Source organism: Artemia franciscana, chromosome 18 (genome assembly GCF_032884065.1).
Source record: "Artemia franciscana chromosome 18, ASM3288406v1, whole genome shotgun sequence".
Taxonomy (NCBI): domain Eukaryota; kingdom Metazoa; phylum Arthropoda; class Branchiopoda; order Anostraca; family Artemiidae; genus Artemia; species Artemia franciscana.
In genome coordinates, this window is record NC_088880.1 from 25,527,380 (window position 1) to 25,553,822 (window position 26,443).

General features: G+C 34.8%; 1 protein-coding gene across 1 annotated transcript in view; it reads left to right on the forward strand.

Moving 5' to 3' along the window:
• The window catches only part of LOC136038804 (acetyl-CoA carboxylase-like), a gene marked incomplete in the record, with an annotated part of 240,102 nt that overhangs the window by 24,192 nt on the left and 189,467 nt on the right, over positions 1–26,443 (forward strand). The window contains 4 exon segments of the mRNA XM_065722186.1: positions 1,230–1,350; positions 6,337–6,466; positions 11,977–12,095; positions 19,580–19,760. Coding sequence (XP_065578258.1) covers positions 1,230–1,350; positions 6,337–6,466; positions 11,977–12,095; positions 19,580–19,760 — 551 coding nt within the window.

The window sequence follows — 26,443 nt, forward strand, 5'->3', positions numbered from 1 at the left end:
TTTTTATCATCAAGATGTCACTGAGACTTTGTGGAAAGTAACAGCAAGCATCATAGATACTATTTAGGAGTCCATGTAAACGATCTGACCTATGTGGGAAAGGGGGGGGGAGGGAGATCAACAGTTGCTAAGTTCTGTCATCAGGATATTTAGCAAAAGGGATACTGAAATTTCAAAAATACCTTTAGAGAAATTAGAACAAGTGTCCTAGTTAGGCCTTTGAGAGTATAGACACAGACCATCCTCTGCGGGAGAAGTGAGAAATTGAACTAATGCCGCAAGGACGTTTGATAAGAAAGTTCGTCGCAACCAAATTTAGTGGAAGCAAGGGTCACAGTGCTACTTTTGCCGTTTGGGGATCCAGGCCCAATGCGACCTCTGGGGGAGGAAAAAGGGAAGGCTTTGTATATTATTGTTGTTACGACATCCAATTGATGGGGATATTGGATCCTTATCAAACTTGATTGGAACTGCTACAAAGTTTCTTACTCGTGGCTTTTTAGGCACTCGTACTCTTTTTGACCTTTCTGGGAGGAAAGATTTCTAAATTTTTGTCACCGTGACATGCACTAAAATGGGTTGACGAATGTCGACCAAACTTGGTGGGATGGACGAGAATTTTTAAAATAGCAATGGCTAGGTATTAATAAGTATCTGGTTGGTCATTTGCCTTTCACGTTTTTTCTTCACATTAGCCTTTAGGGCTTTGTACCAGATATATCCTATTTGTAGGATAAGATCCCTGAATTGTTATCGCCAAAACGTTTCCCACAAGAGTTTGTTAGATCTTGACGAAATCTGATGGGACATAAGAGCCATTATCTCAGCATTGCTTTGGAGGAATCACAACCAAACCTGACTGTTTATGGGAGTGGATTATAAGTATGAGTACAAATTACAAATAGCCTATTGTAAATATAATTACAAATTGATTACAAATAACTTATTGTAATCCAGTAGTTTATGTACTTGAGAAGATAAACTTGTCCGAGCAATTTTAGTCAATAAAATTAGCAATTTTAGAGCAATAAGTTGTTTGGCTTGACAGCAGGTTTTTTTTTTTATTTTGAGTCATTTTAGTAGGGCACATTTTGATAGATTCCGCTATTTTTCGCCACTTCCTTGGACCAGTTTTTATAGTTACTCAGTAAACGAGTCAAAACTCTTTATTTTGTTATTCTATTTGTTATGCTATTTGTTTGTTTTGTTTTTTATTTTGTTTATTTTAGACCAGGACTCCAGCGGGGATCAATGTCAATGGCTCACCTTTATGTACCTTCAAAAGACGTGACAGTTGCCACACCAGAAGAGTTTGTCAAGAAATTTGGCGGGAACAAGGTCATTGATAAGGTAACTATTTTGTTATTTATTGCTTAGGTTTTAATTGCCGTTAAGGGCAAGGGATTTCAACTCTAACTACTGAATTATTTTTTTCAATGGGAGTTCCAATACTATAGTGTTTCTGTTTTATTTTGGGTGCATATTTGCTCTCAGATAAGCGAATGACACTGCTGGTGTCTAAAACGTTAAGGGGGCGTTACATAGCACTTGCTACGGTCTCTTTACTCATTGTTGGCATCCTAAGCAATAGCTTGTGTTTTCAAATTTTGATATCTCAAAGGGATTTTAGCAAGAGAAGCTGAATTTTCAACTAAAGGAAAAGAATGTTTTCACTTTAAAAACAATTTCTTGACAGAACATAAAATGTCGATCAATTTAATAGTATTTGCGTAACGTCAGTTTTGACTGTTCCCTGTTGGACGGTGGTTGAATTAACTTCAACGGGGACATGGTGTCTTCTGGGTTGATATCTTCAGTAGTGCTATGAATAAGGATTAAATGCAAGTAGATCATTTGAAACAAAGGGTTCGTAAGAATATTTTAATCAAAAGGTGGACATACACCTATTTAAATTCTGAGGAAAGCAAGGATTTTAAATATGCATGATTGAAGCCCGTTTTCCCCGCTTATTTTTGCATTTGATTTTTTTTTTTTTGCTAGAAATAGCACTTAAAGTTTTCTGAGCTAAGTGACTTCAAATTTGAGGGTAATTATACAATATAGACATTCAAAATAAAGCACATTTAGTACATGGCAGACAGTGTCACGCCTTGTCGAAATCAGAGTAATGAAGTGATTTTCAATTTGCATGATCGGAGCGCCCTGAATAGTGTCATTGGGCTCGTTCCACCTCCAAGCTAACCACCCCAATCCCAAACCCATATCATACCTATGCACGTGTTGTAACTGCTTCCACTCACGTTCATTCAGGGAGCTTTTAAAGTTGAAAAAAATCTGAGTTTTCAGTTGAAAAAGTCTAATTCAAAATACACTGAGCCGTACTTCACTATTGTTGCCTGACTTTCATTAAACGGGGTTATACGTATTTCTGAGCCTAATCATTACAATTCTTATGCTAATAATGCAATACACAGCAGACATACAAAATCCAAAGACGGCAAGTACCTATTTTACAAATGGTCGCCGTGTCACACCTTTTAGAATACACACAAATTTTCACCAAGTAAATAAATAGGAAAGCATCTATTAAAGCATATGAATGTGGAAAAAATAAAGATCGTTTTAAAAATAAATGTCTGCTTGCACCTCAAGGGCCTTTTTGACTATTGATTTGCGGAAACTCTTGATGTGATAAAACCAATTTGCTCTTGAATTTGATTTAAGATTTCAAAATTTTGATACTTTTGATACCTTGATGCTGATTTTTTGATACTGATTTTTGTGGTACTTTTGATTTTTGATACTAATTTTTTTATACTGATTTTGATACCGATTGTTTGATACTGATTGTTTGATACTTTCAAAAAATTTATCTGTATCCTAAAGATCTTTAAGAAGATAAATATAAAGATAAAGTGCTCAACATGAATGTCTTGGAAGAAAAAACTGACATGGAGCTTTTGGTTATGATTAATGATAAAAGCGAATCGTTGGTGTAGATTTCCTAGATCCCAAGTTGCAAAATTTAGTTATCTTTTACGATTTTGTAGCAGAAAAAGATCAGAAAAAACTAAGATTTATTCGTGAGAGCTAGAAAACGAGATACATCAATTATCTATATTTCTCAGAGCTACTTTAATATACCTTATGCTACTTTTAATTACTATTATGCATTTTTCATGTATTCCAGAAGAAATTGATAGAATCAGACAAAACCGTGCATCTGACTTGAAAAAAGAAAAAATTATCAACTTCTTTAATCAAGCAACAAAGAATCATAGATTTTTACTAATTGACTTGAAAACAAATGGTGAATCTCTCAAGTACAGAAAGAACTTGGATATTCGCTTAATAAAATTTATGTATATAAATTAATAAATTTGGAACTTTAGGAAGTAAATATCGGAAATATACAAGTAACGAAAACTGATTACAGGATAACGATAGTAATCTTGATGTACAGGGCAAGCGCTTAATTAATTTAGGTGATGCGAAATCGGACATTGAGGCTTTTACTTTACAAAATTTGAAAAATATTTTAAACGATTTAAAAGGTGAAGCTGTTAACCAACAACTTCTGACAAATCAGTATTTAAGTTAGGATATCAATAGATTAACTGAAATTTATCAGTCTGCTAATATGTTGACAAATATAGGTATTATAGAAATATCGGAAATATACAAGTAACGAAAACTGATTACTGGATGATGATAGTGGGGTAAATTCGATTGATTAATGATGTGGTCCAGCTCCTGTATTTCTTATACTACTTATGGACCAAATTTTTGACAACACTGCTATAACAGTGTTGTCAGAATTAGAATTTGGTAGTGGGTCCAATATAATAATGATATTATTAATAATAATTTATTTCTTACCCACTTACCAAAGGGAAAAAGTGGAGTTCTAGGAGAAAAAACAAAGAACTACAAATAACGCAAAATACAATAAAAAGAAATAACAATTGCTAGGACCAAGACGGATGGCGCTTCATCAATTAATTTTGAACTTAGTTTTTCCACTGAGAGAACAATATCCTTTGCCTGATATTTACTAATTAACCTTCGGTTCCCAAATGATCGTGGTAATTAAAGTAAGAACTTGCTATACCGATAGTAATCCGTCTTGACCTTCTTTACGTTACCTTTATTAAGAAGCATCTAAAACCCAGCACAAAATAGCACAGAATGGTCGCAGAAACTCGAGTACAGCTTTGTAAGTGCTTGTCACCGGAAATGTCCACGATTTCCAACAATTTTAGAATACCCCAGTTTAAGCTTAAATTGAATATCCCGAATTGTCTGACCAAGGCATCTAAAAGAAGTGACTTGTGGTACGGAAAAAGACTACTACTACTACTACTAATAATAACTCACTGCAGCACCAAGCCGCCTGAGGCCAACACAGCTACGCACGCTCCTCCTCCAACCTAATCTATTTAATGCCTCCCTCTTTACACCCTACCAGGAAGTTCCCGTTTCCTTTAAATCTTTATTTATGACATCCTCCTAACCCAGACAAGGACGACCTGCTTTCCGTGTAGCCCCAGACGGTTGGCCAAAAAGGACAATCTTCGGTAATCTGTCATCCTTCATCCACAGAACGTGGCCTAGTCATCTCAACTTTTCTTTCATTATAGCCCTAGAAAGCGGGATTGAACCACATTTTTCGTACAGCCTACTGTTTGAAATACGGTCAGTCAGCCGGGTACCCAGAACAATCCGTAGGCAATTTCTCTAAAACATCTAGTAAATTTGCATCTGCTTTTCGGAGTGCCCATGCTTCAGAACCGTATTTGACCACTGTCATCACTGTAGCTTCCAATATTCTAATCTTGGTTTGCAGACTTATCTTTCTATTCTTCCAAACTTTTTTTAACTGTGAAAAAACACCCTAAGCCTTAGCTATTCTACTTTTAATATCTTCACTGCTCCCACCATTTGTACTAATAATACTACCAAGGTAACTGAAGCTCCCAACCTGATGAATCTTTTCGTCACCTAATGTCACCTATTGATCTTCACTTATTCCTAGCCTTAGTGACTTAGTCTTCTTAACATTAATTTTCAAGCCTATTTTAGCACCCTGAACTCGCAAAACCTCTAAAACGTCATTCATTTTGCTCACACTTTCATCTAATATGCTTAAATCATCAGCATAATCCAAGTCCAGGAGCGTTTTTCCTCCCCATTTGATTCCGTGGTCTCCAATTGCCTTTCCTGTGCTCCTTAAGACGAAGTCCATCAAAATGATCCATATAAAGGGGGATAGAACACAACCCTGCTTAACTCCTGATTTAATTCAAAACCAGTTGCTAACCTCATTTCCTACCTTAACCGCAATAGTATTATTCTCATGCATAGCACAAATCACTTTAATGTATTTTTATGGTTTACCATATAACGATAAGACCTTTGTTAACGCTCTTCTATCAACAGAATCGAAAGCTTGCTCATAATCGATGAAACTGAGGACCAAAGGTGTTTGACAACGAAGGGACTTCTCAATTATTAACCTAAGAGTGACTTGGTCGACACATCCTCTACCTTTTCTAAAACCGCATTGTTCTTCCCTTAAAACTTTGTCTACAGCATCTCTCAGTCTAAAAAGTATCATATTACTCAGTAATTTGCTACCTACAGAGACCAGACTAATGCCTCGATAATTACGACACTCACTCTTGTCACCTTTCTTATACTGTGGTTTAATTAAGGTTTTCCTGTGTAATTCCACACTTGACTGGTATACGTCCGAAAAAGTCACCATTCCCTGACTTTGATCTTAAATAAGAATTTGAATACCAAAACTTCAAAACCAGAATCACAGACGCATTCACACCAAGTTGACTAAGAGCATACCAAGCCTGAGCATGGCAAACACTATCGAAAGCTTTAAATATATCAAGGGTGCAAAAATGAAGACTACAACTACTCCGAGTGGCTTCCTTAATAAGCTGCGCTAAAACACGATGAGCATGGTGACAGCTCAGACCTGACCCGAAGCCGAACTGGTTATATGCAAACGTAGTCACTGAACTTCCTCTCCTTCCTCTCTCAAACCTTTCTGTCTCTCTCTTTTTCTTCTCCTCTCTTTTACTTAATCTTTTTTAGTCTTTCTGTCTTGATCTCTCTTTGTTTAATTTGTTTTTCAGAAGAGTTATGGTTATGGGCTGTTTTTTTCAAGTCAGTTGTTCAATAATATTTTTTCGCAGGCGCTTATTGTCTTTCTCACACACTCTCTCTCTTTCTTTTATTCTTCCCCTCTCTACAACTTAATTTGTTTTATTCTTTCCGTCTTGATCTCTCTTTATTTAGTTTCCTTTTCAAAAGTATTGGCTTTTTTCTCAAGATGGTCGTTTAAAATATTTTTTGCAGGTGCTTATTGCAAATAACGGTATTGCTGCTGTAAAGTGTATGCGGTCAATGCGGAGGTGGGCATATGAGATGTTTAGAAATGAAAGAGCAATTAAGTTTGTTGCCATGGTAACTCCAGAAGATCTAAAAGGTAGAATTTGCCTTATACAAAAAGGGAAAAGTCAATGCATGCTGACGGTGCTATTATATTTACTTGTTTATTTACTTACTTTTATATTTACGAATATTTACGTAAATTTACGTATTTTTTTAATTTATGTGTATATTCGCGTATTTACTAGTATATTTACCTGTTTTGTGGGCACTGAACTATGAACATAATCATATAAATGCTACTAGTTTTTAAAACACTCAGCAAGACTCTCACTACCTAATTATCACTTAAATTAGACATAACAAGTCACTTGAATCACTTTAAGAGAAAATAAAAGTTTTGTTTTAACTTTATGCTAGCTGATAATTTCCTTAGATTGCCGGTGATTAAGCCTCATATACAAAAATTGCTTGATTTATATTATTATTTTTTTATTACTTTAATATTATTACTGTAATATTGGAATGAACCATTACACCCTGGTCTTGAGTTTTTAAAATTTAGGATGGGGCTACAATGCTATGTTAAATTTTGTTTTCCATGGACGGGGCCGTGTCCAGGATTTTTTTTTGGGGGGGGGGGTGTTACAAAGGATTTTTTTGGGGGAGGAATTGACAAAAAAACCTTTAAAAACACGCATCAAAATTTGTTTTCATTCATTTTTGTTGATACATTTTTATGAGTTGGAGAAAGAATTCACAGGGGGGGGGGTCAAACTCCCTAAACCCCCTGGATACGGCCTTGTGCATGGGCATATATCATAAACGAGTATTCATATTAGCTGACTAACTGTACATGCCCAAATTGGATTGCAGGAACTTGAATTGAAGGCAGATATGATGACATTTGTTTTCTTAGTGCAAATTAATTAGTTTCCAAGCGTAATCTGCACCAGTTCCTCATTTACTTTGCTAGTATTTTTTTCTTGCCTGTTGATCACGTTTTCTTGCTCCATAGAAATACTCCAATGTACCTGGCATGTGCCATTGACATATAAAATTACTTTGCCCGTTGGAAAAAATTTACTAAATGCCTAAAAATATGGTATTTTTTCAGTTTTCTCTCGGTCTGGAATAACTGAACAAAATGTCTTTAACAAATGAAAATATAGTTAAAACGGGTATATCGTTTTAAACAAAGCTGAGAAAGAAACAAATAAAAAACAACAAACTTTCAAAAATAAAGAAATCCGAATATTTTGACTTCACGTCCGGAAGCCTTTATCAGCGAAGAAAACAAGAGCTAAGAGCTCATATGGCACTTGTGACGAGGTCGGAAGAGCCAAGAGCGCATATGGTATGAGCTCTAGCAAAATTATAAGAATCAATAGATTGATTTAAAAGGAAAATCCGAGGCTTAATGCCGGTCGGGATTTAAAATAAGAGCTCTGAAACACAAGGTCCTTCTAAATATCAAAATTCATTAAGATCCGATCACCCACTCGTAAGTTAAAAATACCTCATTTATTTCTAATTTTTCCTCTCCTTTCAGCCCTCTCTCTACCTAATTATTACTTAAATTAGACATAACAAGTCACTTGAATCACTTTAAGAGAAAATAAAAGTTTTGTTTTAACTTTATGCTAGCTGATTATTTCCTTAGATTGCCGGTGAAAACAACTTTATCAAGTCAATTTGTGCAGGTCCCTGACACGCCTACAAATTTTCATCGTCCTAGCACATCCAAAAGCACCAAACTCGCCAAAGCACTGGACCCCCTCCTAACTCCCCCAAAGAGAGTGGATCCAGTCCGGTGACGTCAATCACGTATCTGCGACATTTGCTTATTCAACACACAAGTTTCATCCCGATATCTTCACTCTAAGCGTTTTCCAAGATTTTGGTTTCCCCCTCCAACTCCCCCCTACGTCACCAGACCTGTTCGGGATTTAAAATAACAGTTCTGAGACATGGGTTCCTTCTAAGTATCAAATTTCGTTAAGATCTGGTCTCCCGTTCTTAAGTTAAAAATACATCAATTTTTCTAGTTTTCCCGAAAACCCCCCCTCCAACTCTCTCAAAGAGAGTGGATTCATTCCGGTTATATCAATCACGTATCTAGAACTCGTGCTCATTCTTCCTATCAAGTTTCATCCCGATCTCTCCACTCTAAGCGTTTTCCAGGATTTCCGGTTTCCAAAATTTCTGTTCCCCCCTCCAACCCCCAATGTTCCCAGATCCGATTCAAATTGAAAATGGAGCATCTGAGACATAATATCTTTCTATATATCAGGTTTCATTAAGATCTGACCACACATTCGTAAGATAAAGATACCTTAATTTTCACGTTTTCCAAGATTTCTGGTTTCCCCATCAAACTCCCCCGATGTCACCGGATCTGGTCGGGATTTTTTAGTGAGAGCTCAAAAGCACAAGATCCTTCTAAATATCAAAATTCATTAAGATCTGATTACCCGTTCGTAAGTTACAAATACCTAATTTTTTTCTAATTTTTCCAAAGTACCCCCCCCCCCCCAGACTCCCCCAAAGAGAGCGTATCCGGTTCAGTTTTGTGAGTCACGTATCTTGGACTTGTGCTTATTCTTCCCACCAAGTTTCATCCTGATCTTTCCGCTCTAAGCCTTTTCCAAGATTTCCGGTCAACCTCCCAACTCCCCCCAATGACACTGGATCCGGTCGGGATTTTAAATAAGAGATCTGAGTTACGAGGTCCTTCTAAATATGAAATTTCATTAAGATCCGATCTCTCCTTCGTAAGTTAAAAATACCTCTTTTTTAATTTTCATAATTAACCCCCCCACCCAACTCTCCCAAAGAGAGCGGATCCGTTCCAGTTATGTCAATCACGTATCTAGGACTTGTGCTTAGTTTTTCCACCAAGTTTCATCCCGATCCCTCCACTTAAAGCATTTTCCAAGATTTTAGGTTTCCCATCCAACTCCCCCAATGTCATCAGATCCAGTTGGGATTTAAAATAAGAGCTCTAAGACACGATGTCCTTTTAAATATCAAATTTCATTAAGATCCGATCACCCGTTCGTGAGTTAAAAATACCTCATTTTTTCCAATTTTTCCGAATTAAGCGTCCCCCCACTCCCCTCCCCACATGGTCGAATTGGAAAAACGTCTATTTTCAATTTGTTCTGGTCTGGTCCCTGATACGCCTGCCACATTTCATCGTTCTAGCTTATCTGGAAGTGCCTAAACTAGCAAAACCTGAACCGACAGACAGACAGACCGACAGACCGACAGAATTTGCTATATGTCGCTTGGTTAATATCAAGTGCCATAAAAATTAATTAAGCTAAATTAAACAAAATATAAAAAGAAACGGAAAACAAAAAAACAATAATAAAAGTCTTACTTTAGCTTAATTCATTTTGTTATGTTTTATATTTTGTTATTGTTTTTTTCAAAGGTCCTAGGACGTGAAGTCAAAATATTTGGATTCCTTTATAATTTAAAGTCTGTTGCTTTTGTTTATTTTGTTCACTGTTTTGTTAAAATTTTATGCATTTTTACTATGTTTTATATACTCTAAATATGTTTATTTCTGTAAGTTGAAGCCAGTGTTGTCTAAAAAATCATTTATGAATCAAAGATCAAAATTCTTCATAGGTTTTCAAAACTTGGGACCCTTCCCGGAAGGTAGCGACACTAGTGCCAGAGGTGTGGTGCACTTGAATGGTAGAATAAATATTGCCATTCTTAAGACAAAGGACTTATCTAACATTTGTATGACTTTTCTGAAGATTAAATATAAGATTTTTGAGCTTGTGTTGATAAAAAAAAAAATCGAAAGGATTTTCGTACATTAGTAGAATGTATTTCAAAATTTCTGAGGATTTGGGATTTTTAGAATATTGGGGGATAATAGGATATTCCGAGATTTCTTTGAATATTGGGACTTTTTTTGAATTTATTGCTGACTTCAGCAAGAATTTGGTATTCAGGGGTGAGTTCTCGTTCTCATTCATTTTTGTTTTTCAGTTCTCGTTTTTCCTGTCTGACTTGAATTTCTTCTGGTGACATTTTATTATTTTAGAACTCCCGGAGACCACACAATTTTGAAGTTAAAAACGTGTTCATTTCACTATCATTTCTACAAAGTTCTTCAGTTTGTACCAATTTATGCCTATTTTGTCACAGTCATCAATAATGGTAAAATGTTTAAATTTAAATTCCTTCGCAAAGAGAAGTGAATATAATTCTGGTATGTAACCTAAACCAGACAACAACAGAGCTAGCCTTAATCATACTAAATACAAAAAATTATGCCACTCCTTTTCTTCTTGAAGACGACCGTCAATATCAATTACAAATTACAGCTAAATGAATGGTCTATTTGGACAGGTTCTATGATCTCTTACTAACAGCATCACATTTGCCTTCTACTGCTGTAGTTCTCTTTATTTGTACTATAATGTATATACATATTTATATATATATATATTTATATTTAGATAATAAAAAAATACAAAAAAGACCATAACAATACACCACTAAATAAAATCAAAACGCTATCTAAGTTACGGAGATAGGGTAACTTTATTTTAGTGGTTGTTCTTGTGGATTGTTTTTGTTTGTTTTTTACAGCCTTTTTTGTTTTTCTGTTTTTACACTAAGGTGGTCAAGCATCTTCTTTTTTTCTTCTTTTCGAGCTTTTTCATTGTGATAGTGAAAACAAAGCAGGAGCATAAATTGATCTATGGAGGGGAAAAAAAGAGAAATGAGAAAGTAATGAGAGAGAGAAAACACTTATTATTAAACAAAACCAAAAACGTAATAACAGCAATGAAATGGGAAGGCTTAGCAGAATAGTAGACCTTAAATATTTTGAGCTTTGAAAATACTTTTATTTTACCTATAATAGATACATTATTATTCCTATTATTTGATACCTATTTGCGAGAAAGATTGACGAGAAAAGATCTCTGCAAGTCGCTTCTTCTTTCATTCCCCAATTTCCAAGACCGGGCTGAACTGCTCATCAGTAGTGAGTTAACACTTTTTTCTCTATTAATATATATATTGTGTCTCTTCACCGTTGCTACTATGAAAATATGTCTATTACCGCTACTATTGGGCTCAGCAGTAGAGAGGTGACATTATTGCACCCTATTAATCTTTATAGTTTATTCATTACCATTACTATTACTAAAAAATTACTATTTCTACTACTATTGGTCTCAGCGATAGTGAGCTAACATCATTGCACCCTACTTATCTTTATAGTGTATTCATTACGATTTCTACTACTGTTACTATTTGACTCAGCAGTAGTATGCTAGCGTTATTGCACTCTATTAATCTTTTTAATGTGAAATCATTACCATTGCTACTACTAAAATATTACCGCTACTACTACTATCGGGCTCAGTAATAGTGAGCTAACATTATTGCACTCTATTGATGTTTATAACGTGGTTTGATTACCATTACTATTGCTAAAAACTCACCGTAGCACCAAGCCGCCCGAGGTCACCACAATTGCGCGTGCTAAGCCTCCATGCCAATTAAAAACTATTAAAAGCTTCACTCTTTATGCTCTGTGGTGAAGTTCCAATAAAATTTCATGTTTTTCAGCCAATGCTGAGTACATTAAGATGGCAGATCATTTTGTACCTGTACCTGGTGGGGCAAATAATAACAACTATGCTAATGTTGAGCTCATTGTAGACATTGCCAAAAGAAAACAAGTGCAGGTAACATGCCTTTATTTCTTACCCTCTGTTTCTTTTGTGTCTTTATTTTTATTATTTATTTTATATTATATTTATTATATATTAATATTTTATTATTAGTATATTTTTATTGTATTTATTTTTATTACATTTTATTTGATTATTATATTTATAATTAATCACTATTATTATATATATCTCATTATTATTTTTGTTTATGTTTCTATGTAATTTTTTTTGTTTCATTTTATATTTTTTTTTATTTCTATGATTTATTTTATTGTTATTTATTTCTTTAATTCTATTTCTTTTATTTATAAATCCTTATAAATATATAATTCCTTTATAAATAAAAATCTTTTATCTGTAACATTTTCTATTTATTTATATTTCTGTTATTTATGTCTTTTATTTGTTGCTATACTTTATTTCCTATCTATATTTAACTTATTAGAAATTTTACTTTAGTCACCTTTTGTCATGGGTGTGTTTCGTTTAGAGATGCTTATATTTTGACACATCGTTCATTAGAAGCATTAAACATTAAATACGCATAAATCCACAACTATGTTACATCAAGTAGTCAAGATAGAATTTAAGTGCAAAATAAGTACTCTTTTGGTTTAGTTATTTTTAATAACCTCCTTTTATTAGTGAACCATAGCTCATAGCATTGTGTGACAAGCTTGGTTAAAAGTTTGAAGGCACAAAAATACTTTCATTAGTGTTGCTTGAAGTATTGATGGAAGTATTGGAGGTAACTTGTAATACAAATTTTTGTAAATGGTTTTGATGGGGTCCTTTGTCCCCCCCTGGAGGGAAATCTTCCCTCTCCGCGGAAAATTCTCCCCTCCCCCGTGGAAAATACAACTCTCGGGAAAATCCTACCCAAAAATCTCCCCCCTTTTTCCGGAAAATACGCCCCAAATCTAAAATTAAGCAACCAAAGGGAAATTTGGCCAGTAGAATGCCATTTCAATAATATATTTTGTCTAAATCTCCATGACACTTCAGATAAATTCAGGAAATGGCATGGGGGGCTATAAATTAATTACTCACCCCCCTTTATTCAGATTCATTCCGAATTAGGGTGCTACAGCTTAATACCTCTCGTCTGAACGCAGAAAAAGGTTTCTGACATTGATTTGAACGCTTCATTTAACTTAATTAATTCCCTTCATATTTCATGAAATTATATGTAATGTTGTGTAAGTTTGCATCAGCTATTATTAAGGAGGGGTGGCGGATCATTTTGTAGGTGGGGAGGAGGGGAAGAAAGATGCATCAAAGAGTGACTTTTCATGCCTAAAGATCCTAACTCTCCTTTAGCCTTCAGATGAATATAGAATGAGTTCTAAGGAGGGAAGGAGGTAGAAATAGATATATAATCCCTCTTCATTTCTGAGAATATTTCTGGTCTAGGTCTTTATTATGAAATTAAAGAGTAACATTAAACTCTAAAACAAGCAGATTTTTTTTCCGTATAGTAGGTGGCTGTCCCTTCCTCAATCCTCTCCCCTCATCATCGTTAACTTCTGAGGAAGCTCACTCGATTAGAAATTGAAATTTCTACTTCCTTTTTTACAGTAAAAAAATGATTGGAGAGCCACCAGCTCCTGTCCTAAAACCATTTTTGGAAATCCTTAAAACCATTTTTGGAGTTCTTGTGCCTTTTCTAAAAGCCAAAAGGGCTTTTTGGAACAACCAGCCCCCGTCATAGAAGCTAATTTTATATCTGGTCGTTTTGTAACCCCTTAAGTCATATCTTCAACATTTTGAGGTACCCGCTTTGTTCAGATTAGTTTAAAATACTAATAAATCTGCATCCAAGGATGACTTAACCCCTACGGCCATGGAATAAGGGCCGTAAATTAGACGAACTCTCAGTTTTTACCTGTAGATTTTCTAGTGAAACAAGGGGGACATGTTTGATCTTGGGATTCCAATGGCGTAAAACTTTCAGGGATTATTTTCTTGGTCGAATAGATCAAACTTGGAAAACATTTTGCTTTGAGAAGAGGTAAGAACTAGGACCCGGAAATAAGCCACAAAAACTTTTCGTCCTGATAAATTTGAAACCTACAACCACAAGTCCTTGGGCCAAGGGGACTAATGTACCGAAAATTATTCCAAGGACTTGTCTTTTTGGAATCGGTACCTCCTTCAACAAAGGTGACTCAAAAGCGGCCGAAGTTATTCGATTAGCCTGGATCTTCGGGGATGAAACTTCGGGGTAACGGGACTCCAATGCAGACAAAAAAAAAATGCTTCCTCTCAAAATCAAGCCCAAAAAAAGGCCAGAAAATGCCAAAATCTTTTCCCCCGCCCACTTCTAATGGAAGGGGTTATCTCAGAAACTTGGGAAGGGCTCACTCGAATGGAAAATGAAAGTTCGTGTGTTCTTTTTAAAGACTGAAAGTTTGGAGGGCAATCAGCCTCCCTCTTGTTTTTTTTTTCTGCTATCTTCTCCTCCCCCCTATGATATAGAACCAAATTTTGAGGTATCTGCTTCGTCTAAAAACTGCGTAATGCCTAATAATTTTGATTTCGGGGTTGATATCACCCCCACAGTCTCAGGGTTAAGCTGTATTTTACTCTGCTATTGCAAATAAGCCCCCCAAAAACCCAAAAAAAGAATGAAAAGAAAATAAATGTAAAAATAAATACTATAAGATATCCTACTCCACATATACTGCCTATATTTTGTAATACTGGTAGAATACTCCAAAATTCCTTCTTTTCTTCGTTACTTTTATTTGTAGTTTTTCTCTCTAGCTCCTTAATTTTGCATGTGGAGGGAAATTTCCACGGGGTAATTTTCCGGTGCGAAATACACCTAGCACCGGTTTTGAGTTTAGTTTGACTCATATAATAGTTTCGGTACTGTCGAATTAAGGCAAAGTATCTGAAAAAACTTTCATAGCAAAGTCTCGTACAAAGATTGATTTTCGCTGCTAATTTGCTCTTTTTTTTCTAATTTGCTAATATGCAAATTGTTGCCTTTGATCTTCAAACAAGTAAAGCAAAACTTAGCAGTATTTTTTCCTTTTTGTTCCTAGACCAGGGTATTGCCTGACTACACACTAGTTCTTGACCTGAATAAAACGGTTTCTCTGTCTGCATTCAGTGATAATCAGCTTAGTCTCAGTGAGATAAACTACTGTACAGGTATATCTTAATTAAATATTTAACATATAGAGTTGGTTAGATGAGGTCTAATATAAAGTGTTCTGAACGAGCTGCTTTCCATAATTCTCTGTTGTTGTTTCCATAATTTTGTTACTAAAGTATTATATTTTCATCATATATTGGTATATTTCGTTAGGATTAACCTAACTTCACTTCTTTGGTGTGTTCGCTGTAACTCGTAAGTAACCATTTGCATTATACTTCAATGAAGACTGTAATTATTTATATTCTCAAAATTTTCACTTAGATATTTTTTAACCACAGTCTTCAGAAAATTCGTCAATAACTTCTTATATTTTGTATGATTGGAAGGCAGTCTTGGTCATTATTGGTGTTTTTTAATTTATAGTAAACTAGATTTACAGTAAACTAGAAAGTAATTTCTTCATTTTAGATTGCTCTTTATACCAAAATTTAATAACAATGATCTTTTAATCAAAATATAAGTTGTATGCTGTGTTTCCAAGAAAAAAAGAGAAAAATCAAAGTATATCTGATTGATCCCCTTCGACAATACGAAGTATGGCTATTTTGTGTCTGGTTTTCAGCCGGGTTTTCAGAAACCCGTTTTCAGCTAAGTTTTTACGTATTACCCGATATTTGAAAACTCAGTTAACCAGTCGCAAATATGAGAAAGTGAGGAAAGGAATGTATCCATCAAAGAAGTTTCCGTGGAGTATCTGCCTCTGATTTTTCGATATAACCTAGTACAGTCAAATGCAATGACGCAGTCAGATGTTATAAAATACGATTGAATAGAAAAATTCGATAAATAAAACAGTAGTAATAAGGATGGCTAGTATTTATTGGATTTTTGGTAATTTTTTTTAAATTGTTAGAGGGAATGGTACCAAATGGCTTTCGCAACGTGGGATTAATGACTTTGACGGTTTCGCACACTGGTGCTTGAGGCCCTGCCCCTTATACTATAGTTCCAAAAGAAAAGAAGAATTGTTATTTTGTTATAGGAGAACTTAAAGACTGGCTCACGATCGCATCCTAATCAAGACTATATACTGGAAAATTTAAGGCTCAAATTGTCATGCAATAGGTCTAAAAGTCAGTTTTTAATTGATTAGCTTTTGAAAATTTAAAGTCAAAAGGTGAGGTGATCGGTTAAGTTTGCCATAAGGAAACTGTTTAGCTGCCTGATTACAGCTAGTGATATGTCTGTTAGTTCAAAGGAGAGGTAGGTGTGGTCCCCTGATGAAGAGTTTGAAGTAAAAGTCGTTAGTCTTGAATAAATAATAGTTTTGAAAGGTCTTTGAATTTTTATAAATATGAAAAAAAAACTTTTATTGGTATGATGGTTGAAAATCGAACGGAAAAGATGCTATTAAATGTCACATGTCACTTAAAGTTTCTGAAAACAAAAAATAAAAACGCTATTAAGCTTTATAGTGATTAAATAAAAAAACTAATTTTTTTAGCTGAAAGTAAGGAGCGACATTAAAACTTAAAACGAACAGAAATTACTCCGTATATGAAATGAGTTGTCCCCTACGTAATCCCTTGCTCTTTACGCTAAAGCTTTTAATTGTTTTAAAAAGTAGAATTGTGGCAAAGAGTCAAACTTTAGCGTAAAGAGCGAGGGATTGCGGAGGGGACAACTCATTTCATATACGGAGTAATTTCTGTTCGTTTTAAGTTTTAATGTCGCTCCTTACTTTCAGCTAAAAAAATTAGTTTTTTTTTTATTTAATTTCTGAACGTTTTTGAATTAATGCATGTTTGGTTTTGGCTCTCCCCAATTAAATTATTAAAATGAAATTTGTATATTAATTCTTTTTTTGGCTAAATGGCTTTCTCTTAGTTTTGATCAGACGATTTTGAGAAATAAGGGGTGGAGAAGGAGGCCTAGTTGCCCTCCGATTTTTCGGTTACTTAAAAAGGCAACTAGAACTTTTAATTTTTAACGAACGTTTTTATTAGTAAAAAATATACGTAACTTAAGAATTAACTTACGTAACAAACTTTCATAACCTTATATTTTTATTATGTATACGAGGGGGTTTGTACCCTCGTTAATACCTCGCTCTTTACACTAAATCGTAAGTTTTGTCCCAATTCTTTAAGAATGACCCCTGAATCAGAAAGGCCGTAGAATAAATAGTTGAAATTACTAAAAATACTTTAGCATAAAGAGCGAGGTATTTATCTCCTCCTAAATACCTCGCTCTTTATGCTAAAGTATTTTTAGATCCCCTCATATGCGTAATATTCTCTGTTCGTTTTAAGTTTCAATGCTACTTCTTCCTTTCATTTGAAAAAACGTTTTCATGTTTATTTTTCATTGTTTTCTTATAGTAATGCTAGAGAATCCTGCGCCCTTGTCATTGAATTTTTCTTCCCCCATGACAGATACCTCCAAGGAAAGATCCTCCAACATAGCCCCCTTGCCTCAGCCCCACCCCCAAACAAAATAAAATCCTCCTGAAAACGTCTGTACACTTCCCAATAACCATTACTTTATGTAAACACTGGTCAAAGTTTGTAACTTGCAGCCCCTCCCCCAGGGATTGTGGGGGAGTAAGTCATCCCCAAAGACATAGCTATTATAGTTTTCGACTATGCTAAACAAAATGGCTATCTCAAAATTTTGATCCGTTGACTTTGGGAAAAAAATGAGCGTGGGAGGGGGCCTAGATGCCCTCCGATTTTTTTAGTCACTTAAAAAGGGCACTAGAACTTTTCATTTCCGTTAGAATGAGCCCTCTTGCGACATTCTAGGACCACTTGGTCGATACGATGACCCCTGGGAAAAAAAAACAAAAACAAACAAACAAATAAACACGCACCCGTGATTTGTCTTCTGGCAAAAAATACAAAATTCCACATTTTTGTAGATAGGAGCTTGAAACTTCTACAGTAAGGTTCTCTGATACGTTGGATCTGATGGTGTCATTTTCGTTAAGATCCTACGACTTTTAGGGGGTGTTTCCCCCTATTTTCCTAAATAAGGCAAATTTTCTCAGGCTCGTAACTTTTGATAGGTAAGACTAAACTTGATGAAACTTATATATTTAAAATTAGCATTAAAATGCGATTCTTTTGATGTAGCTATTGATATCAAAATTCCATTTTTTAGAGTTTTGGTTACTATTGAGCCGGGTCGCTCCTTACTACAGTTCGTTACCACGAACTGTTTGAAAATTTTCGCATCATTAAGACTTGAATGACTAAATTTTTACGCTGTATTGTTCTCAACACCTTTTCCGTTGAAATAGTTGAGCTTCGGATTTAAATGACAAAAACACCAGGTGGCGCAAGCGCCCTAACTCTTCAAGGATATTAGTGTGTTCAAGCCAAAACGCCCTATCTCAACTTAGGTTACTTTGCTCGGGGAATATCAAGTTCTGTTTACTGCCCCAAGTTTGGATAAGGAGTTTTGCCACGAATTTGGAGGCTAAATAAAAAAAAAAGGTTCAAGGTTAAACGACGTATTTCGAGATAAGGTAGAAGGTTCATTTATAAAGTGGTTTTTCTTGTAATTACGATTTTTTTAAATCGTACCTGTGAATAACTTTCTAAAATCTGAGAAGACAAAGCTTGGGACAATCTAGGGGGCGGAGTGGATAGCATTCTTTTTTCTTGTGGTTAGTTTTACATTGACTGACCTCACCAGCAATTTGCAGAATGATCTATTGAGCACTGCAATTCCATAGATGAGGTTCTCAAATTTAGAAAACCTCCTGATTTTTTTTTTCTGCTTTGGCAGAGCATATTTTTGTTCATCATAACTATTTTATACAATTTGGCTACTTGACTCATCGTAAAGGTTAAAGGTCAAGTAAATATAGGTTGGGGGCAAAATGTATTATTAAGTGTGTTTTTTTTTATTTACAAGGTGCAATTTTATAGTTTTTCAGTTTTTTTTTCAATGAAAATCCTAAAGGGTATTTTCAACGAAATTATGCAAAAAGGCATTTTTTAAAATCTAAGGGGGAGGGGGTGTATGTGAATACTTACATATAGTACACAATATACAATTTGGTTTACAAGTTAACCCCACTAATGACTCTACAGAAAGCGTTCTAATGGGAATTCGCAAGGAAAATTGGTGAAATTTTTAAATACTTGACTGAAAACAGTCTATGCTATTTCAAGTTTCTCACTCCCTAGATGCTTGTCAATGGTTAACAGGTAAAGGCTCCTTCTATTTCATTGATTTTTTTTAAAACTCGTTTTTCACGTAACTTGTAATTTATCTTGTCTATATTCCTTGGGCATCAGGCCAAGCGAGAAACAGGGCTTTCCGGCTCAAACTTTTTTCTATCTTTATTTTTTGATAATGTAATAATAATATTTTGCTTTAGGCTGTTTGGGCTGGATGGGGACACGCGTCTGAAAATCCAAAGTTGCCTGAGTTATTGTATAAACATGGGATTGCGTTTATTGGTCCCCCTGAGAAGGCAATGTGGGCCCTCGGCGACAAGATTGCCTCAAGTATTGTTGCACAAACAGCCAGTATTCCAACTCTGCCCTGGTCTGGCTCAGGTAACCATTTTGTTTCTTTTTGTTTTTACTTTCATAGTTGACCAAATTTTGAGCATGTTATTACGTATTTTTTTTCGAGCATCCAACAGGGTTTACTAGCACTTTTTACGGCGCTTTGACTCCTTAAGTTTTCGAGGCTATTTTTTCCTATTACTATCGAAAGTGTTTAGGATTTATGAGTGATAAATGGCCAACTGTAATTTTTTGCGCTTTTATCTATTTTCTGTATCTTATCTACAGTTAATGTAAAGTAAAAGTACCTGTCTTGGCTCTGAATTTGGGATTCAGCTCTTGACCTAAACTATTTCGGTCAAAGGGGTCACTTTACCGTAAGTCCAGTGTCAATGTTTTTGCCAAATCTTGCCACAAGGATAATTAAAAGAAAGGGATAGGGAATATTAGTGAAACATAATATCTAATGTCCTGGTTATGCCTCTTGGAGGCCAGGAGTTCAGCTCTAAACTCTCTAAGGAAAGAAAGGGTGGTCTCGCATGCTAAATCGCATACTGAATATATGAGATCAGAATAATACCAAGAAGGGCTGGTTAGATACAAACAAAACATAGTTAGAAATTGAAAATTAGTTTCTTTCAACTTATTTTAAGACCCCCCTGAATGTTTCAACTAAATTCTATTAGTTGTTGTTGAGATGCTTCGGATAAGCCCTTCTGACGACCGGGATGCACATAGTATCTTTTGATTAGATCAACATCTCCTCAACATTCTCTGAAAGTTTCAAATTAATATGTTTTACTGTTCCTGAGATATTGCATACACCTTTTTAACGAGCTGGGTGTACATACTATTGTTTGATTTAGTTCAACATCCCCTGAAAATTTTCAACAAAATATCATGATCTGATCGTTTCTCAGGTATTGCACATACCTGATCCTGAGGTTCAGGATCCTGTTCCTGACTGTTTTACTGTTCCTGAGATATTGCATACACCTTTTTAACAAGCTGGGTGTACATACTATTGTTTGATTTAGTTCAACATGCCCTGAAAGTTTTCAACAAAATACCATGATTTGATCGTTTCTCAGGTATTGAACATACATACTTTTGATAATCGGGGTGCACGTAGTGGAATTTCGATTGAGTTTAATCCCCCTTCCTCAACACTTTCGGGAAGTTTGTCTTTTGATTTACTTTAATATCTCCTTTGATAGTTGCTGAAAATTTTCAATTAATAATCTTAACCATTCCTAAGATACGCTCATTAACAAACGGGCTGCACATAATGTCTTTAGGTTCGATATCCTCTTAAACATTCTCTGAATATTCAACTTAATACCCTCCCCTAAGCGTTCTTTAAATATTGAAGATATGCCATTTTGACAACCTGGGTGCGTATAGTGTCTTTTGATTTTGTTTAACACCCCCTTAGCATTCTATAAAGTTTTCAACTTGAAATCCGTAGGCGTTCCTGAGATCAGTATAGACACGATCAGATACCTTTCGACAACTTGGAGCCATCTGGTATCTTTTGATTGTGCAACACACCCCTTTATTTGCAACGAAATTTACAATTTAATGAACCTAAACATTCGTGAGATGTTGCAGATAATCCCACTTGGAAACCTGGATGCACTATGCCACTTAGCATTTTGACAAACACGATGCAGCTAAACTCTTTTGATTCAGTTCATTAGTTTTAATTATAATAGTAAAAGTTGCAGTAGTACTTAAAGGTACAGTCGCAATTGCAGTAGTAGCAGCGGTTCTAATTTCAGTATTCACAGTCGCAAGCATTGGCAGTTGCAGTCACGAGTTGTCGCACTCGTAGTCGTAAGTTGTTGTACTCGCAGTTGCAAGTAGTTGGAACTGCAAGTAGTCATGGACGCAAGTAGCTGCAATAGTAGTCGAGTTGCAGTCGTATTGGCAGTTGCAACTACTTGAATTTGGAGTAATAAGTTGTTGCAATCGTAAGTAGTCACAGTCGCAATCATAAGAAGCCTCAATTGCAATCACAAGTAGTCGTATTCGCTAGTATTCGCAGTCACAAGTAGCTATAGTTACAAACAGTCAAAGTTGCAAGTGGTCGCATTAGCAGATAAAAATAGTCATAGCCACAGACAAGTAGTTATAGTCACAAGCAGTCGAAGTAGCCGTAGGAAGTAGTCGCAGCCACAAGCTGTCTTTTTCCCAAACTTTAGTCGAGTTTGTCAAATTGGCAGGTAGTCAAACTTGCAAGTAGTCCCATGTAGTCATAGTTGCAGTCGCAAACAGTCATAGTCGCAGTTGTAGTCACAGTAGTAGTAGCAATAATGGTCCTGAAAGTGTAAAGTTAGTAACCCTAGTCGCAATTAAGATATAGTAGATATACCTTTTTGAGAACCTGGATGCACATATTGTTTTTTGATTTAATCTAATACCCCCCTCAGCATTCCCTAAAATTTAACCTTAATACCCTTAGCGTTTTCTGACGCACTCAGGATAAAATTGCCCTCCTCTTTCCCATTGGTAAATCCTGTATATAAACAATGGACACATTGCGCAATATGCAACGCTTTTCTCAGGGTATGTGGGGGCATGACTTCCCAAGATGCATAGATGTTAGTTCTGTTGACTATTTTGAACAAAGTGGCTATTTCATAACTTTTATCAGTGTTAAGGGGGTCTAAAAAGGACAAGGGGGCATTTGCCCTCCATGCACTGTACAACGTGCCCTGAAAGTTTCACCAACTCCCTTACCCCCACCACCTTCAACGATTCCTAACTCCCTCAGCCATTCCTGAGATATTACTGATGCATCCTTTGACAGTCAGGATGGGCATACTGTGTTTCGATTTTGGTAACACCCCCCTCAATATTCCCTGAAAGTAGTCACAAGTAGATGTAGTCGCCATTGAAAGCAGTCGCATTTGCAGCCGCAGTAGTAGTAGTATCAGTAGTACTAGTGGCTCTGAAAGTTTCAGACTAATAACCTTGGCCGTTCTTAGTGTATTGCAAACTTCCCCTTATTGCTAGCCTGAATGCACACAATGTCTTTTGATTAGTTCAGCATCCCCCTTAACATTCCCTGAAGCTTCACCGTAACACCCTTAGCTTTTTTGGACACATCGACGACCAAAGATTCCCTTTGGATCTAATGAGTTAGGTGATGGTGATATGGAGATCGGTTGTCTTCCTGTCAGCATTCGCGTGAGCAGTACTTCTTATTTTTTTTTCTAGGCCTAGTTCAGTAATTTGCAATGATTAATATGTAGTATTAATTGTTGTTTCAGTTAACGGGCTCTAGGCCCTTTGAGATTTTTGGATTACTGAGTTTTTTATATTTATTGAATAAAAGAGCTTGAACTTGAACCAAAGTCTATACGACCACCCCTTTCACAAAAACGTAATATTTTTACAATAGGCAACTCGCATAACTTACAGCCCTTGCCTCGGGTCTGGAGGGAGGGGGTTGTCGGAGGCATAGTGATATAGTCTTTGGACTGTTTTGAATAACAAAATTTTGAAGGGTGGTTGCCCTTAGATTAATTCTGACTCCTAAAAAGAATATCAGACCTTCTGACTTCCCGTTGAATGAGCCCCCTCCAATTATTATGCAACCATATCTTTCATTTGAGTTCCTCTGGAAAAAATATAATACATTGAAATTAATGAATTGCCCTTTACTATAGGCAATGCTAAAGCGTCGCCTACTCATAATTTATAAATTACTCACATGACATTTTTTCCTCTATATTGCCCTGAAACGGAACCTTAAAAAGAAAAATATTAATTATTACTTATTAGTCATATGTTAAGGCACACTTGTTTTGTTTTTTAAATAATTCATAAATTACTTACATGAAATTGAAGTTTTTTCTCTATTTTGCCCTAAACAAAAACCTGAAATATTAATTATTACTCGAATGCTAGAGCACGATTTTGTTTTCCTTTAAATAACTTATAAATTACTTACATGAAATAGAAGTTTTTTCTGTATGTTGCCCCGAAACGGAACCTGAAAAAGAGAAATATTAGTCGTATGCTAAAGCACAATTGCTTTTTCTTTAAATAGTTCATAAATTAGTTACATGAAATTGAAGTTTTTTCCTCAGAAGCTAAAGTACATTTTTTTTTCTTTAAATAATCCATGAATTACTTACATAAAATAAAAGTCTTTCTTTTATGTTACCCCAAATGTAACCTGAAAAAGCGAGATATTAATTATTAGTCATATGCGGAAGCATAATTGTTTTTTTTACTTTATATAATTCATAAATTACTTTCATGAAATTGAAGTTTATCCTCTATGTTGCCCCGAAACGGAATATGAAAAATGTAATTATTATTTATTTGAGTCGTTTGCTCAAGTAAAATTGTTTTTTCCTCAAATAACTTATAAATTACTTACATGAAATTGAAGCTTTTTCCTCTATGTTGCTCCGTAACGGAACCTGAAAAAAAGAAATATTAATTATCAGTCATACGCTTAATCCCAATTGTATTTTCTTAGATAATTCGTAAATTACTTACATGAAATTGAAGTTTTTTCTCTGTGTTGCCCCGAAACGGAACCTGAAAAAGAGAAATATTAGTCGTAGGCTAAAACACAATTGTTTTTTTTTTCTTTAAAAAATTCAAAAATTACTTACATGAAATTGAAGTTTTTTCCTCCCTGTTACCTGGAAAGCCAACCGGAAGAAGAAAAAAATTAATTATAAGCCATATGCTAAATCACTTTTTTTTTAATAATTTATAAATTACTAACATGAAATTGAAGCTTTTCCTCTATGTTGCCCCGAGACGGAACCTGAAAAAGAGAAATATTAGTCGTATGCTAAAGAACAATTGTTTTTTTCTTTAAATAATTCATAAATTACTTGCATGAAATGGAAGTTTTTTCCTCTTTGTTGCCCTAAAAGGGAACCTGAAAAAGGAAAAATTAATTATTAGTAATAAGCTAAATAACAATTGTTATTTCTTTAAATAACTCATAAATTACTTACATGAAATTGAAGCTTTTTTCTCTATATTGACCCGAAACGGAACTTGAAAAAGAGAAATATTAGCGGTATGCTAGAGCACAATTGTTTTTTTTCTCTTTAAATTAATTCAAAAAAGTTCTTCTACAGAACAATTTTTCAAAAAAAAGTAAAGAACTTAATGCTCCATTAAGCCAAGAATAAGCAAAAATAAAGTCAAATAATCTTCCAATTGTAAAACTACCACAAGTGACTTTCAGTAAATAAATGAAACTCAAAACGAACAGAAATTACAATAAATAGCCGGGTAAAACTCGAAACGAGCTAAAATTAACATGATTAGGGCTGGTAACCCCCATGCCTTCTCAACACCAGAACACAATTTGCGTTTTACTGAAAAAAAAACCATGGATTGTCGGTTTAATTGACATATACTGATATTTATTCCTTAAAGTTTGGATAATTTTCTATTTATGAAAGTAAGAAAAGTGAAAACATGTCAAGCGTATTCTGTTTTCAATAAAGCACAAATTGTGTTCTGGTCTTGAGAAAGGATTTTTTAATAAATAAAAAGCGGCCAAGCCTATTAGGCTTAGGTCACTTGTTTGCTTGTGAGTTAGAGCAAGTTCAGTCCCACATTTTGCATACAAGACTTGTGAACATTGTCTGTCACACGCCAACCCGAAATAAGTCCGATCTTTTATCCCTTAGTTCTATGACTATCTACCTTAGTTCTGCCCTAGAAATGATGTATGAACGGATGTATGATAGACCTAACTATCAACAAGTGAAATGAAATCATTTTTATACAATCCTAAAAAGGACTTATGCCAGATTTTTACCCGGGCTATCCGTCTTGGCTTTTCTACAATTATACCATGGCTTGATACCGACAACTACATGATTTTAAAAGTCAGCTGATTTTTGTTTTTTCTTAAAACAATTCGTAAATAACTTGCATAAAATTGTAGTTTTTCGCTCTGTTTAGCCCCGAAACGGAACCTGAAAAAGAGAAATATTAAGTATTAGTCATAAGTTAAAATACAATTGTTTTGTTTTTCCTTTAAATAACTCATAAATTACATGCATAAAATTGAAGTCTTTAGCTCTGCTTTGCCCCGAAACGCAACCTGAAAAACAGAATTATTAATTATTGGTCATATGTTAAAGCACAATTGTTTTTTTCTTTAAATAACTCATAAATTACTTATATAAAATTGAATTTTTTTCCTGTGTGTTGCCCCGAAACGGAACTTGAAAAAGAGAAATACTAAATATTAGTCATGTGTTAAATCACTTTTTTTTAATTATTAGTCATATGTTAAAGCGCAATTATTTTTCTTCTTTAAATAACTCATAAATTGCTTACGTAAAATTGAAGTTTTTTCCTCAGTTTTGCCCCGAAACAGAACCTGAAGAAGAAAAATATTAACCATTAGTCATATGTTAAAGTACAATTGTTTTTTTTTCTTTAGATAACTCTACAATTACTTACATAAAATTGAAGTTTTTTCCTCTTTGTTTCCACAAAACGGATCCTGAAAAATAGAAATATTGATTATTAGTCATTTGTTAAAGCACAATTGTATTTTTTTTTCTTTAAAAAACTCATAAATCACTTACATAAAATTGAAGTTTTTTCCCCTGTTTTGCCCAGAAATGGAACCTGAAAAAGAGAAACATTAATTATTAATCATATGTTAAGGCATTGTATTTTTTTTTCTTTAAAAAACTCATAAATCACTTACATAAAATTGAAGTTTTTCC